Consider the following 17,380-nt stretch of genomic DNA (forward strand, 5'->3'; position numbering starts at 1 on the left):
TGTACAGTTCTGGTCACGCTACTAAAGGAAGAATATTATTAAACTGGAAAGGGTGCAGGAAAAATTTACAAGGATGTTAGTGGGAGCTGAGAGTTTGAGTTATAAAGAGAGGCTTGATAAGCTAGGACTTTTATCACTGAGCGTAGAAGGCCAAGGAGTGATTTTATCAAGGTTTACAAAATCATAAGGGGCAGAGCTAAGGTGAATAGCAAAGGCCTTTCTCCTGGAATAGGGGAGTTCAAAACTAGTGGGCATAATTTTAAGGTGAGAGGAGAAAGATTTAAAATCAATCTGTGGGGTGACTTTTTCACACAGTGGAGTGTACATGGATTGAGCTGCCTGAGATAGTGGTAGAGGCAGGTACAGTTACAACATTTAAAAGCTATTTGGACCGTAACACACACAGGAAATGTTTAGAGGGATATGTGCCAAACACAGGCAAATGGGGCGACTATCGTTTGGGAAACAAGGCGGTCATGGACGAGTTGGACAAAAGAGTCTGTTTCTGTGTTGTGATTCTGTGACCTAAGACTCTAAATCCCTACTATAGGGCTGGCTTGCTGGTGTTTTCCAGCATCTGATGTCACAGTAATTTTGTAAAACCTGTTGTGGTCCCAATCACACAGCTATGTTAAAAGCTCAGGAATATTTTTCTCTCTGGTCAGATGCAGCAAAACCTGTGTCTGAGTTGAATATGTTAACTGGCACTGACCCAATTCCAGTCCATTCAAGTAGTTGATTTAGTTTTGCTCTGGTAATTAAGGCAACATGCTGGAAATTACAGAGAATGGGGTTTTTATTTTTTGGCTGCATTTTGATTTGTGAAAATTGGGCAGACTAAAGTATTTCACACACGCTTAGGACTCCTAAATGTTATTAGTTTCAACTGCTGGCTGAAGCGAAACATCTTGAAGTCCAGTTTTAATTTCACCAAATGGTAACTATTGTATTCACCCTCTACTTGTGTTCTGCAGTGTATTGAGCAGTAAACTATAAATATCCACTGCAGACTTCTGTATTGTGAAGAAATCCCACATAACCTGCCAAATTTCCAAATTGGAATGTTTGCTTTCAAAATGGATGCCTATTATTCGAGGTCATGCATGAATGTTCTATAGTGATCAATTTTACATAATTGATTTGAACTTTGATATATGGGCTTAATATGTTGCTAATTCTTAATGACCTTCCTTCAACACCACTCCTAAATTTAAAACTAACATTTTAAATGGCCTTTCTTTCTACTGGTGGAAAGAATAGAAAAGGCCATTTGGCCATTGATGGAAATTTCATTTAGGATTTTGGAGTTTTGAGTCAATAAACATGCTTTTCACTGGATTTGACAGAAATTTTCCCTTTTCACAATAAATTATGTTTAGTAATGCTTTGTTTGCAGTGCACTTGGTTAAACACCCCTGATATTTCAAGTAAATTTGCAGCAGTATTAAAGTCTCGTATGTTTGAAAGATAAGTAAAAGGAAATGTTTAACACACAGCATCAAATAATATTTAAATGATCATAATTCAAATTAAGCCGCCTTTGCTTCCACCTCCCTTGAATTATGTTGCTGCTAATGTTTGCATAGGAAGACCTCATTTATCTTTTTAATCTAAGCGACAGCATTACAAGAAGTACATGCATGTCACAAGCTCTGTACAGCTAAGTCGACTGTATATCTGTCGGAAGATGCATGATAGTAGGAATATCGGAGTTAATGCACATGCTAAAACTACTTCTTTATCATCTGCTGATGCAGGGTGAAGTCAAGCTAGCATATGGAGAATAATTCTGAATTTGACTGCATGCCACTGCGATAATGTATTTCAAAACAGCACAATACTGCAGTTTTTATTTGGATTTAAAATCTCAAATTTTGCAGGATGAGCTAACAGCTGAGACTGGCATTTCACCGTTAAGAAGGCTGAAACCAATCATGATTGCTGATAGTTATTCATTCCATTTATCTTTCCCCTTTCACATCCACAAATTGCAGAATGTGTGACTATTTTGTTTTCAATTTCGGTATTAGTCCTGATCTGCAATATATTGATTTTCAAGATCAGACTGAAATATTGTCTGCAATTTAGCTGCAAGGACTTTATCCCAAGAGAGCTCTGACTTTAACCCTGAACTCTATCCTGTGTCCTATCCACCAATCTAACAAAGTTTTTTTTTATGAATCCTAATAATCGCTACATTACCAAAACTCTTTGTCGAGCTTGTCTGCAGATTTTAGTGACTGCTTCAAACCTGAGATGATACTTTAACTTCACTTTGTTCTCTACCCTTCATCTTTTTTTTTCCTTTTTTGATCCTCCAAGAACCTTCTCTCCTGTTTTATGCTTGTTTTAATTTACCTCAGGTATTCCTCTCATATTGTCTCCTATCCCTAGCTGCCCCTTCTTTACTCCTGACAATGCTATTCTCCTGCAGTCCAGGACTTGATTTCCTGTCTGACAATCCCTCTGTCTATCATAACCGGTGTATACAGCCGCCCTCACCAACAACAGTTAATTGCTGAACCTGCAAACCTTCCTGCTCAAAATGGAGTAAATTTTGAACTCCTTTCCACTCAAGTATTCCAACCCTTGCACTTTGTATTTTGCCAGTCATCATCCTTCTCCTTCCACAATGGTCTCTTCACTTTGGAGAAAAGCCCTTGCCTCCAATAATGATGGCATTGTGAATGATGGCATTGACATCATATTCTTGGCAGAAACCTGGTTAAGGTAGTGGCACATTTATTCCTTTTCAAAACAAGCTTTCCTAAATAGCTATTCATTCAACCACTGACCCTTCTAAGAATGCCACTAGTGGCATGTTTTTATAACTGTGTGTCTACCTGCTTACTACTCTGACAGCTTCTCTTGCTTTGAGTGTCTCCTCTTGACTGCAGTTAAAATCTTTGTTTCCTGCAGTCTATCCAGGTACCATTTTTAAAAAGTGACTTCTTAATTTTATTCCGCACTCAATATTTTAACCACGCAACTCCTCATCCTCTCTTCCACTTCTATCTAAACCCCTAATGCATTCAGTTCACTGTCCACTTACCCCTTCCAACTCTCCCTCTGTATAAACCCGTCGAATCATATTCCCACGCTTTGGATGCCCATTCACCCTAACACAACTGTAGCTAACTCTGCTGGAATTATTTTACCTGATTGAGTATCTCTTTAAATCTGCCATCAACCTCTGCTCCCACAAATCTTTTCCTTCTGCCCTTTTGAACTGCCACTGCTTCTCCAATCTTGTTGCTTCCCAAATCCATACCCCTCTTTCCCAGAACTCTGTTAGAATCTCGCCAGTTAGGTTTCCGTTCCTATCGCTGTACTAACATTACTCACGACATAATTTGCTTAACATCAGACATCGTAAACAAAAGTGAACTATTTCCTTCTCTCCCTGTCTGTAGTCTTGTTTATGGGTGATTCTCCCTAATGGGAGAAATGTAGAAACAAGGAGCAGGAGTAGATTATTAAGCTGTTCAAGCCTGTTCTGTTATTTAATATGATCATGGCTGTTCAACATCATATTCCTGCTTTCTCTCTATACCTCTTTGTCTTTTAATGTCTAAATTGTTATCAATGTCTGTCTCGAATGCTCCCAATGACCTGGCCTTTACAGCCTCTGTGGTAGCCGGAGAATTGACTGCAATGGTTTTTCTCCCTGCCTCTAAGTTATTCCCGAAGGATCTGTCCTTTGACCCTTCCTAATTTATTTCCCTTTATTGTCCCTTGGCACCTGCTTTCAAGGGTGCACACCTGGAAACAGTTTGGTACAGTCATTCTTACTCCCACTTTCTCAGCTCCTTTCACTGTGTCTAAATAGTTATATTTTCACCCAGTTTCCAGTACTGAGTGAAAAGGAATTTTGCCCAGTTCAGTATTTGGGAAGATAGTCTTTGGTCACCATTGTAAGCTCTATTCCCTAGCTGTCAACTGTAAAGTAGCTATCATCCTTCCAGATGGTGAGGCTGCTCTCTCATTAGAGGTGGTGGTTTAACCTGAGAGTTACTATGCCTCAGATGAGGGGATCAGTCAAGAAGGAGAGTCCTTCCTGGTGACCTCAACTGGCACAGGAACTAGTGGTGTTGGCATCACTAACTGGTCAACCAGCCAACTGAGCTAACCAAACCTCAACCAACTCTATCCATTTCCTTAACAGCTCTCTGAGGCTCAACCAGACTTTACAGACTTGTCATATTTGACTATGAGATGAACATTCAATCACCCATCAAGAAGACTGCCACTCCACAACATCACCCACCACCACTAATATCTCATCCGACTTGTTACCTGTATCTGAGCTATTCTCATACTTTACTAGCTGTCTTCCCATGCTCCACCACTCTTGTCTTTACTGGCCCATTGGTTCTTTCTTCAGCCCCCCCCCCCCCACTCCCCCAGCTGACATACCCCTTTCCAGAGGCAAAGATAGGCTTTTTTTAAGTGTTATGCTTGGAAATGAACACATTGGTCATACTGGAAGTTTGAAGTATACCAAGTCTGATCTGTATGTCTCATTGATCAGTTTATGGGTTTTTCCATCTGGGCATTGCTTAACACTTAGCATCCCTACAGTGTGAAAACAGGCCATTTAGCCCAAATGTCCACACCAAACCTCAGAGTATCCCACCCAGACCAGTTCCCCAATCCCTACTACTCTACGTAGCCTATGACTAATGCACCTAACCTGCACACCTTCGGACTGTGGGCAGAAACCCACGCAGACACAGAAAATGTGCAAACTCCACACCGACAATCACTCGAGGCTAGAATCAAACCCAGGTCCCTGGCACTGTGAGGCAGCAGTGCTAACCACTGAGCCACCGTGCTGCCCTGTGGTTGCCCATATCCCCTTCCTAATTTCAGCATTACTAAGCATGCATCCAGAACTCTGCATGGTTTTGGCATTTGCTGCCTTCGGCTGTATTTTAAAGCTTTTGGAATAATTTCACTAAACTCTTGCATCTTTCCATCTCCCGTTGTACTGTTAAGATCCATCGAAATTATCAAGCTTTGGGTTAGTGTTCTTGGTTCAGCATTTGCTTTTCCTTTTGGATTGTGCCCTTGGGGTGGTGGTTTTGGGATTGGATCTTCTCGACTCTTGAAACATTTCTGCAGTTGTCTTATGTCCCCAGTGGAAACTACCTAATGTTTGTCACAATGATCGATGTTTGTTCTTGTAACAAGTGTAATGGGAGCTGATGTCCTGTGCCTCAAAGACACCCAATGAAACCTTGAATCTGGAGTGGCCACTGCTTTGTTTATAAAGGTGTCTGTTTAACACATACTGTGGGCTCCTCGTTTACCTGTACCTGTTTAAGAAACTGAGCCAGGACCTGAAAGCAGCAGCCTAGCAAGCAGTAAAAATGCTTCACTTCGATCTGCAGCTGGGAGATACAGTTTTATCTTTTTTTGTTTTTGTATTCCTCTATCACACCCTTGTCAGTCTGTCATTACCATCCTCCCAACAACTCAAAATTCTGCTGCATATGTGACTAGTACCAACATCTTGACTACCCTGGGATTGCCTAAGGCAACATGTTTTTGTGTAGATGCGAAATTAGTGCAATCAACTCCAGCAAATTCCCACATCAAAATGGCAATATATGGTACAGTGAAACACTAGTCTGATCGCTAGTGTTTATTTTCTATTTTAAAAAGTAAAATTTTACTGATGGAAGCTGTAATTAATCTCCAATACATCTGAATACCCCTTTAAAGTATAAATTAGTCAAACAGTTTTCTATTTTTCATGAGATATTAAGTTTGTCAATGCAAGATTTAATGCAATTGAATAGTTCTTTGATCACCAAGTCCTGCTCATTTGAGAAGCAATTAAATATAAGTTTACAATGGAATATGGATTTTGCTCTGCTTTTGTTCAGGATTAATTGGTTTGTACATTTCTGGTTCAACACCAATCTGATCTCTTTCAATTTTAATTCACATTTCAAAGTGTGCACTTTGGGAGAACAGTCTTTGTGTGATGTCTATTCTGCATATTAAACATTCTAATACTTTATAAATGGAACTTTTTATAGGAGCATAAATATCAGCATAGACCAGTTGGGAAGAATGGCCTGTCAGAGGCTTTATGCAAGTCCAATTAACTATGTCTTGAACTCACTTGAGGGTCAACACATAATCTGATAGGTGCACTAGCCATTCAAAAGAAGCAGATTTTATGCCATTAGCAACCGAGAACCACTCTGTTGGTTGTTGGCAGATAAACTACATCATTGGGCAGAGATTCATTCTTAAATCCTACTGTTTAAATGGATAAAATTGTTGTTGGTTGAGATTTTCACAGTCCAGCTGTGGCTTAACTTCAATACACAACATAAGCAGGATCTATCTTCAGTCAGTAAGTGGCTTTTATTCCTTTATCATGGGATATGGATGTCACTAGTAAGGCAAAAATTGGTTGCCCAGTCCGAATTGCCTTTGAACAGAGTGGCGTTTTAGGAGGGCAATTCAGAGTCAACCACCTTCCTGTGGGACTACAGTGCCACACACCAGACCAGATGAGGATGGCAGATTTCCTTCCCTGTTGGCCATTTGTGAAACTGCCGTGTTCATGATCACCATTACGGGGACCAGCTTTAAACTCCAGGGTTTTACATTTTAAAATCAGATTAAACTTCTATCAGCAGCCCTGATGGAATCTAAACGTACCTCCAGAGGATTATTTTGGGATTTTGAAATTTCCTAGTTCAGGTGAATGTTTGTTTGTTTTTTAATTTCAAAAACATATTCTTTATTCACAAAAGAAACTTAGCCACACAAGCTGTTTGGCTCTGTATAGTAGCGTATGAAGGAACAAGTAAACATTGAAGTTTGACTCTATGCAACAAACAAACCAAAGGCATTGCTTTCTTGTACGAGACTATATTTACATACATTCGAAACAATGGACGGACCCCCCCCCCATTTAACTTCAGCAGGAAGACCTCAGACAGTGATCTGTCCCCACTGCACCTTGGCAGCAGCTGTGCCACGCTTTAATGCATCCCTCAGCATGTAGTCCTGGACCTTCAATTTTTTTATTTCCAAAATTATACTTTATTCATAAAAATATCTTTATAGTAAAGCAGTTTGATTCTGTACAGTAGCAGATGAAGAAACAAACAAGCATTGGAGTTTGACTTGATCCAGCAAACAAACCAAAGACATTTCTTGTTTGTGCAAGATTATAGTTACATATGTTTGAGGTAGTAACATTTCTTTGAAATTACCTAATGCACTGAATTTTGAAATTATGTCCTCCAGTGACTCCTTGCTTGCTACCACTTCACCCAAAGCCATTTTTTTTTTCCCTACGTGGTGCCTGTTACCAAGCCGATTTTTCTCAAGCAAATTTATTTTAGAAACTGCAATGGCTCTTCATGCCTTGAATTGTTCTTGAAGTCATTGACTGCGGGGGAGAAAGAAATAATTTTTAAAACCTTGCAGATATGCAAGGGAAAGAAAATGAGCACTAATTGGCAGTTATAACCACTTTGCAGAACCTCATGTCCCAAAGCTATTCAGACAATTCCGTCCTTTGAAGCTTAGTCCCTGCTGCAATTTATGGAGAAATAGCAGCCTACACACAGCAAGATCCCAACAATAGCGGAGATGAAAGACCAAGTGAACTATTGCTGGTTGGTGTTGCTTTATGGACAAATGAGAACTCCCTGTTATGTAACATAGTGGGATCTTGAGCATGTAGTTAAAAACATATCTTTGGGATGTATCACTGATAAGGCCAATATTTGTTTCCAATCTCTAATTGTCCCTTGAAGATGGCAGCCTATTTGGTCTAAGTATACTCACAATGATGATCAGAAGGAAGTTCTGGACTTTGGATCCAATGATGTTGAGGCAATGACTATAAACTTCTAAGTCAGGATAGTGTGTGGCTTGCATGGGAAAATTGCAGGTGGTGGTGTTCCTGTTATGCTGCCATTGTCCTTCGAGATGGCCAAGGTTATAGGTTTGAAAGGTGTTGTCAAAGGAGTCCTTGCTACTAATGCTGCTTTCACTGTGTTTTAAGGGAGATGTTTTTTGTTTTGTTTTGCAGAGTAGAGTCTAACAATGCTGTTGAACATCAAGTGACAATACTGAGATTTTCTTGTGTTGGAGATTGTGATTACCTAGCACTTGTGAAGGGAATGTAATTTGCTACTTCAAAGCACCAGACTGCATTTTTCCCAGGTCTTGCCTACGCACAGACTGAGGAGCCTTGAATGGTACTGAACACTGCAATCATAAATGAACAACCTTACGTCTGACCTTCTGACAGACTAAAAGTTATTGATGAAGCACTTAAAGTTTGTTGAGCCTTGATCATTACTTTGTGATCCTCAGGGTAATGTCCTAGGACTGTCATTGGTCTCCAAATGGCCATCTTTCTTTGTAAGAGGTACTTGGTCCAATGTCCCATTCAGAAATGGGTGGTGCTCCCAGCAATGCATTGACATGTCCATTTCAACTGTACACTTAAATCTGTGGAGTAAAGCTTCAAACCACACCACATTGACAGTTGAGGTGAAAGTGCGACCAACTGAACAAGCGCAATACCTAGGCAGATGTTGTCTTGAGGGGTTTTCGGGTCCTCTGACCATGGACCTCTTAGTTCTTCCTGAAACCCTATAACTGCAGGTCAATAACTTTTGACTAGCAGTGGTTGCAAGTACACAACCTGCTTCCCTGACATTCACTTGCGCTACATAAATCTGAATTTATTCCTGACATATGCTGGGGCGGAGAGATGGGAAGAGAATGTTTTCAGAAGTGACCTTTATCTCGTACTTGCTAACTGTACAATCTTGTTACACTGAACTATATTTTTAACCAATTTTGTGCTCAGCTTTTTTCCCCTTCTCCTTTCCTCCTTGATTTTTGTACATTTTTTTTCAATGCTGATGCTCTTGCATTTTGAAATGTCTACATACCTGTGGCAGAATTGGCTTAAGTGTGTTATTCATTTGCTGTATTCAAGTTTGATATTCCATGCTGGTGTTTAGGTTAATGCTTTAGTCATTGATTTAAATTTGTTCTTCTGCCAAATAAAACAGCTTCTGGGTTTAGTGCACATCTGTGTAATTTGAGATCTAGGTTTTGACCTGCAGATTGGGGAGGCAGACATTTATAGAAAAATGCTGAACAAATAGCATAATGTAACTGTTATTTATACAAGATGCAGTGTACTAGCCAAAACAAATGTTAACTATTCTTGAAATTTAAATTAAAATCTTTGAAATGCCATGATCTTTTTTTTAACAGATTCTTGGGAAATGTTTAGGCTTTAGTTGCTGAGGGAGACCCTCTGAAAGCACAGATCTTTTGGGTTTACTTGCTCAGCTTGTGTCCATATTAAACTGGTTGTGATGATAGCAGGGCGAACATTTTTTTCCCCCCAAAATTTAATATTGCATTGTCAAGGAAAACATCATACTCTGTGTAATATTTACTTGCAATATGGAAGGTTAAATTCTCAAACTAATTAATCGTGTGGGCACAGAAGAATAAAAGGATATTTCGCTACATTATCAAGAGTTCACCTGATGATCAAAAAATAAAATTGGTGAAAATGTAATGCCACTATACAGGTACTGCTCAGCTGAATAAAAATCTCTTCATAACTGCTGTCTCCACATTTAATTTATTTCGAGATTTGTGCGGAAAATATTGGCTGCTACCTGTGCACAACCAAATGACAGGACTGTTAGAAAAATATTGTTAAATGGGATAAGTGACGATGTGTGAAATGATGTTTAAAAAAATCACTGCAGCCATTTGTTTAATTAGCTGCTCAAATCAATGCAATTGTCAGTGCCTGTGTCACACTCCATTAACATCCTCCCAGGTAGTGTCACTAACTGGAGAGCACAATTGACACCCTGGGAATCTTTATTGGTTGTGCTCACAACTGCAGGTTCTCCTGTACCTGTCAGCATTTCTGGCAAAGGAAGACTGATTCTTGAACAGACTATTTGAAGAAGAAACTAGATAGAAGTCACACTCTTGACTCCATGCTGGAACTTCAACTCGTGCACATCTTGCAAAACCCCCCCACCAATAAGGCTGGGTGATGGCATTTCTACTGCACTGCAGTCATGTGCTAAACACCAATGGGGCAGCCAGAGTGTACATTCTCACAACATATCTGGTCCTTTTTTTTATTTTTGCAGCTAACCTAACAATGAAGCATCCCTCTTTATTTATTTTAAAGGCACTCTCAGTATAACTTCCAATCGTAATCTTTTTAGTTTAGGAAATTAAACAATATACTTTAGCAAATAAACTGAACCCTTAAAGTATTTATTTTTCCCATAGCGCTGTCAATGTTTCGGAATTCTATGCTTTGAATTGGCATGCTATGTGCGGTTTTGTGCAAAGTGCTTCAGGTGTTTAGGAATTGTGGTTGCTGGAGGCTGCTACAATTGCAACGTTTGAAAAGCATCTGGATGGGTATATGACTAGGAAACGTTCAGAGGGATGTAAGCCAAATGCTATCAAATGAACTAGTATAATTCAGGGTATTTGGTTAGCATGGATGAGTTGGAGTTTTCATCCTGTATATCTCTGTGACTGTATGCTAAAGTTGGCACTTCCTGGTGATATTTTACCACCACTTTTTAGTTATGCCATTAATTACTGCGACACGTGGTGGTCAATATTTTCCAGTTCATGTGTAGATCCTATATGGACTCTGTTCACTTCCAATAGCTTCATTCTAAATGTATGATCTTAGAGTCTCAACTAACTTTTTATGCTAGATTCCTAGGAGTGCACATTTCAACAATTCAGGCAGGGAAGTAGTCTGTCTTTTGAAATGATGACCTCCTCATACTTTTGTATCATTGACCTTGTTAGCTTATAGCACTCACCAACCGATCAGTTGCTTGGCAGAATTCTTAGTGTTTCACTCAACATTTTCTTTTAAAGGTGATTTCATATCCACCTCGAAGTGTATATTGGAGTGCAAGTAACAAATAAGTGCCAGTATTATGTTCTGTCTTTTTGGTATTTTAGGAGCATTCTCCTGACACAACCTTCTATATACTTATCCATTTTTGGGTAATGTAGTGATGTATCCATACTGATTGAAATCCTTTTTTAAATTTGCTGGCAGTGAATTGGTTTCAGGAATCCCTTGCTCAGCAAAACAGAGCTTTTTTTTGATAAAAAGTGAATTTTGAATTGTAGTGTTTGTATTGTGTGAATAAATCATCTCTCGCTGTGTGCCACAGTCTGGGTAATCTGAGTAGAAAAAGATGATGGCTACTGTCTCTTTCTGCCATATGTTGCAGGTGGAGATCTTTGTAAATACTAATCCAGTACACAGCTGATCTGACTCTGAGATTGCACATCTCTAGTCTCATGTGGCCTTCAAGTGTGATCTAGAGAATTTCTTCCTGCATTTTTTTTTAAACTAGGTTTTATACACCATCTTCCAGTGAGTGGTCATTCCCACCTGACTAATACTACCATATTGTGGGCTGTTTGCTGTATCTTCTGTCCCCCTGTCCCCCTCTCCGAATTTAATCTTTGACTCCTTTCTAATTTGACTCCATTTTGATTTTGCGTTCAAGAGCAGGACCTTTTTTTTGTTTGTTTCCTTGGCTTACTGAAATAAGCTGCTGCAGTTCAAACACTGGATCATCCTTTTATCCCATTTTGTATATATGGCTTGCTTTCCTTTTTGTCCTCTTACTGTGTCTCCAATAACTAATGTTACCATGATCTGTGGTCTACACACCTTTTCCCAGTATTGGGATTTCACCAAGCTCTGCAGTTTGACCTACATGCAGGGCAATTCCTCCCCGTCTGTAGACTCGTGCAAAAAATGTGGACGAGTACATCTTTCCATCCATCTAGTGAGCTTCCTTTCATTGCTGTTTCACTTTATCAGCCCAACCAGTTACCACAGTTTCAGTTACTGCAGCCCGAATATATGATTAGATTAGATTCCCTACAGTATGGAAACAGGCCCCTCAGTCCAACCAGTCCACACCGACCCTCCGAAGAGTAACCCACCCAGCCCCATTTCCCTCTGACTAATGCACCTAACACTATGGGCAATTTATCATGGACAATTCACCTGACCTGCACATCTTTGCACATCATGTGAAAGGGAACATTCCAAAGGTAGGCACCAGGGGGCTGCTGGAAAGGTACATTTCCCATTTAAATGAATGGCTTCGCCCCTATCCGCAGTGTCGGGCTTCTGTGATAGGTTTTGGAATGTATCCCCCATGGGTACGGGGGGAGCTACTGTACTTGTGTCTGTTTGCCCTGGCACACTCTACAGCCTGCAATGTTAATGTTGCACATCTCAATCAATTTTGCTTTTTGCTCTTTAAAGTGAGCACCGCCCCAAATGAGCTGATGTAGTATCCTTTCATTTTTGTTCTTTTAAATTGGTCTGTCTGTGTGTCTGTCTCTCCTACTTGCTTTTAATCTAACTTAGCATTAAGTTCAGATTTTACTCAGACTTGCTGATATCATGCTGTGTTCCTTGTTTCCCATAAATTTGAACGAATCACACTTTAGATTTGAGTACTGCAGCTTTTGCATGTATTTGTTGTATTTCTCCTGTGGCTGCTGGACTTGTGCTTTGTTACTTTACACATGACTGCAGTGCAGCAGTGAAATGTGGTACACTGAATGCAAATTTTCATAAGAATTAGTTCCTAGGCGCTCCTAAATAATAGAAATCACTGAAAAGGGCAATATGATTTTGAAGTGTCCTACTGTACATCTCTCATTTGCCCCCATAATTTTGACTATTAATATAACTCTGCTTTCAAAGTTTGGATTACTCTATTCTTGGCTAAGTTCACAAGTTTTTTGCGACTGACCTCTCCAGGTTGCAAACTATTCTATTGCCACAGCCTCAAGTCTTTTTTAAAAGTAAGAGATTGATTTTTAAAATTTGAGACTATAGTTATCATGGTTACCAAGCAACTATTTTGGCTTGGTTTTATCATCATCTTAGAGGCATGACAATTTCACCTCTCCATGCTAACATTATTCCGTAAATGTTCAATTATGTCTCGTGTTTCAACTGAAATGTGACAACACATTGACACCAAGCCTTTTCGCCTTTGGCGATCAATAAATAAAAAGTTTCAGAGTGGTGTTTTTTTTCCCAGTCTGCTACAATGAAATCTAGACAGATGAATCTTGAAAAGAAATGAGCATCACTGTTTTCCATAAGTAATACGCTTCACTATTTGTCTCCCGTCGTGAAAGCCTCTCTTCCATGCTGAGAAATTCACTGCCGTGACAAAGCAGTGCTCAAACTGGTGGGTTTAATGTTGATATCACAGGCAGCCTCCATTAGTTTATATGGATTGCTGAAGATATTACGTTGAGCACAAAAAAAATCTTTGTGTGAGTTTTCTGAAGGGTTTAGACTTTTTATATAACTGAAATTATGGTCAAAGTTTACTTGCACCAGAAAATAAATACATAGATATGAATTCAACCTTTTTAGCACAGTTACTTGTCTTTATTTCCAATATCCAGCTTAAGTGATGATCAATATTGAGACTTACCTCTAAGCTTTTAACACTTTTGTTCTATTTCTCCTGAAATATATACCCACTCTGCCTACTTTCCCTTATTCCATCCCTTTACTTCACCAAGCTGTCCTCTTCCCTCTCCTATCTCTGGACCTCGGATCTTTGTGGAAACTAGCCATCCTATAGCCCATTTCCACTGCAGTAATGCACTAACTCGCAACCTGACATCCTAGATGTACATTCTCATAACATTTGGTCCCTATTCCTATGACAATATAGTATTGCTCTATTTCTGTTGAAATAAATCCTCTATTAATACAACTCTTTCAATTGCAATCTTTAGTTTAGAAAGTTGAGCAATCTTTCATAAACTGAGCACTTTGAGAGTCTGTATTGCCTTTCTAAAGATATTCACAATATTTTGGCATTCATCGCTTTATGGTGAGGTGGCATACTGCATAGACAAACTTGTGTCTGTTGCTTCTGGTGTTGAAGAATTGTATTTGATCCTGTGAAAGTTGCCACTTTCTGGTGACATTATGACACCACGTTTAGTCATGTCATTCATAACCTTTTTTATCAGCTTTTCCAGTTTGTGTAATACGATCACCATTGCATAGCATTCCTTTCATTTTGAATTGTGACAAGACCAAGTTGGTCTACTGTAGTAAAACTAGTTTGGTTTAATACTTAGATTTAATTTTTTGTCATATGTACTCAAGTACAGGGTACAAGAATACAGTGAAAAGTGTACAATGGCACCATCTTAGGTACAAAATCCTAGTTACAGAAGTAGGAAAAATAAAGATACAAGTTACAACTTTCAGCACTACAATCATCTTGGTATAAAAGTTAAAAAATATGTATGTTAAATGTAATTCATGTGAAATAATTGACAAATACAATGATGGAAGGTGGTAAACTGTTTGTTTGTTTTTAAATTCAAAATGAATGAAGTTGGTTTATCTTGGCTGAATCCAAATAGGGCAACTTCTGAATGTATTTTAAAAAAGTGCAAAATCTGCAAATAATACAAAATGCTATAATTGGCTCCCAACTCACTGGTTCAGAGAGGAGATAAATTGCTGTTGCAAGTATCTCCATCCAAAATGTTGATTATTTGAGTCAGGGCGTGGTTAAGTTTTGCCAAACATGCAAATTGTCATGATTTTCTCTTTTGTTTTAGTACAGTTTGAGGCTATCTCTGCCATGTTAATGTTCAAGATGCATGCTTCTATTTTAAAAAGCACAATAGTGTGGCTGCTGGCTATCTAAAAGGAAAACAAAGAAAAAATACAGTACGGTGTTAGCTGCCTCAACGCTAGGGGTCTGGGTTTGATTCCACCCTCGGGCAACTGTCTTTGTGGAATTTGCACGTTCTCCCCGTGTCTGTGTGGGTTTCCTCTGGGTGCACTTGTTTCTTCCCACAGTCCAAAGATGTGCAGGTTAGGTGGATTGGCCATGCTAAATTAGAGTCCAGGGATGTGTAGGGCAGGTAGATTAGCCATGGGAAATGTAGAGTTACAGGGATAGGGTCTGGATGGGATGCTGTTTAGAGGGTTGATGTGGACTCAATGGACTGAATGGCCTGTTTCCACATTGTTGTGATTGTGAAATGTCCAACAGGTCAGAAAGCACCTGGCATGAGAGAAACAGTAATGTTTCGTACTAGTGATGTTTTCCTATTAAACCATGTGCCCACGTGTTCATCATGCTGGAACATTAACTCTGTTTCTCTCTTTACAGGTGCTTCATTTGAGTGTTATGTATCCAATGGATGGCATCTTGACAGGAGAGCCACAATACCAAATGCAGATGTTCCTAGCAATTAAAACAATGTTAACTCCTTACACACTGCTTCTTGAATCTTCTGTTGGTCAAATATCCCATCATTTTGAATCCAACAAGGACAGATTACTAGGTTTCTGCATCCCATTGACATTGAGTTGGGTATACGTGTTAATCTAACCAATGCGATTTAGTTTCATGTTTGCAAATAGGTTCGTCTGCTAACTTTATACTTTCTTGTGGTTGATCTAGGGCCAATCCTAAGCTTGCTCCTGCACTGTTGTTGACTCATGCTGAAATTGTACAGTTCATGGGCCTGAAGCATATTCCACTGGCCCCTTCGAACAGTTGTCCACCTCCAAAGCAAGGGTAGCACAGCCAAACCCAACAGGCATTAAATGAGTAATCATCAATAACAGTACGTGACAGGAAATTTCAATGAAGAGCAATTTGTAGGACAAGCAAAGTCTCGCCCCCATATATATCTGGGAAAGATTTTTTGTTGTACGAAGCTTAAATTTTGTGATTGCATTTTGATAAACCAGAAACTAACTTACTTTCGAATTGCGCACCCACAGCCTTGGATTATCCATCCTTTTTGATGGATGGCACAAATTTGGGACTTTACAGTAGATGATGGATTGGACAGTGCACTCGGAACTGGTAATTAGCCAAAATATTTATGTAATGAAGTTAAAACCGGTTAGGAATAATTTAGCGGCACTTAAAGCATTTTAGTTGTTTTGGAAAATGGAGAAAGAGGGCCTGACATTCCAGTCTGAATGTAGCATAAAATAAATATAATTGGAGAATTTCCATCTCAAATACAAAAGGATAGTAGAGAGTGAGAAACATCCCATTTCCCTGTTTAGTGATGGGTTGGAATAGATATTTTAAAAGCTAAATGATCATCCTACCAAAGCTTGGGTTCCTCTTTAAAGAGAGGCCACTTTACTAGTAGTTATTTATCTTTTTGCCTCCTCTTATCGCTGGTGGGTGATGTGCCTATAATATTTGTTCCAATTCATTGGACATTTTGTCTCCAGCAAGTTGGAAGGATTAAAGACTTTGCTCCAGAACCAAATCTGACTGGAATATTTAAAGCTGAAGTGAGGCATGTATCTTGAGGTGACTTTTCATTTTGTGCTGGCTGTTAAGTGAGGGGCCCTATCAGTCTGTTTGGGTTGTAAGATGACCCAAAGAAATAGAGCAGCAGGTTCTCTGCTGTACTAATTCATTGGTCATCCCCTGACATGGGGCATGTACTTGCCTCCAGAACGAACTCACTGGATTAATGTTTAAAACTCCAGCCACTTCCAAATTGTGCTAAATAAACAGGGCACAGACTTAATAGGCTTTCAGGATATATTTCCAGGCTAATGCAAGTTAGCTGTAAGCACATACACGCCAGGCATGATACCTGTTCCTTCAGGCCTAGAGTTCTGCATTTTCCTTTATCATCCTTTGAAATGATGGGGTATAATAAAGGATGTCACCTACTACCCAAAAGAAGTTGCCCGCAATTGGGAATGCTACTTAACAGCCCTTAAAAATTAATTTGTAGAACATAGAACAATACAGCACAGAACAGGCCCTTCGGTTCTTGATGTTGCGCTGACCTGTGAACTATTCTCAGCTCGTCCCCCTACATTATCTCGAAATCATCCATGTGCTTATCTAAGGATTATTTAAATCTCCCTAATGTGGCTGAGTTGACTACATTAGCAGGTAGGGCATTCCACGCCCTTACCACTCTCTGCATAAAGAACCTGCCTCTGACATCTGCCTTAAATCTATCACCCCTCAATTTGTAATTATGCCCGCTTTTACAAGCTGACGTCATGATCCTAGGGAAAAGACTTTCACTGTCCACCCTATCTAATTCCCTGATCATCTTATATGTCTCTCTGAAATTCCCTCTTAGCCGCCTTCTTCCAAGTCTCTCAGCCTTTCTTCATAAGACCTTCCCTCCAGACCAGGCAACATCCTGGTAAATCTCCTCTGCACCTTTTCCAATGCTTCCACAGCCTCCCTGAAATATGGGGACCAGAACTGTACACAATACTCAAAGT

General features: G+C 39.5%; 1 protein-coding gene across 8 annotated transcripts in view; it reads left to right on the plus strand.

Annotated features, from left to right (window-relative positions):
* lmo3 (LIM domain only 3) overlaps nt 1-17,380 on the plus strand; it is a 73,369-nt gene that overhangs the window by 8,387 nt on the left and 47,602 nt on the right. Inside the window, exon 3 of one of the 8 annotated variants that reach the window (XM_043713511.1) lies at nt 15,267-15,565. The exons of the other annotated variants lie outside the window; for them this stretch is intronic. Within the exon in view, the coding sequence (XP_043569446.1) occupies nt 15,267-15,488 (222 nt within the window). The 3' untranslated portion in view covers nt 15,489-15,565. Of the gene's footprint in view, nt 1-15,266; nt 15,566-17,380 lie in introns of those variants that run through there. 8 annotated transcript variants of the gene reach the window in all.

The sequence above is a fragment of the Chiloscyllium plagiosum genome, chromosome 23, assembly GCF_004010195.1.
Source record: "Chiloscyllium plagiosum isolate BGI_BamShark_2017 chromosome 23, ASM401019v2, whole genome shotgun sequence".
Taxonomy (NCBI): Eukaryota; Metazoa; Chordata; class Chondrichthyes; order Orectolobiformes; family Hemiscylliidae; genus Chiloscyllium; species Chiloscyllium plagiosum.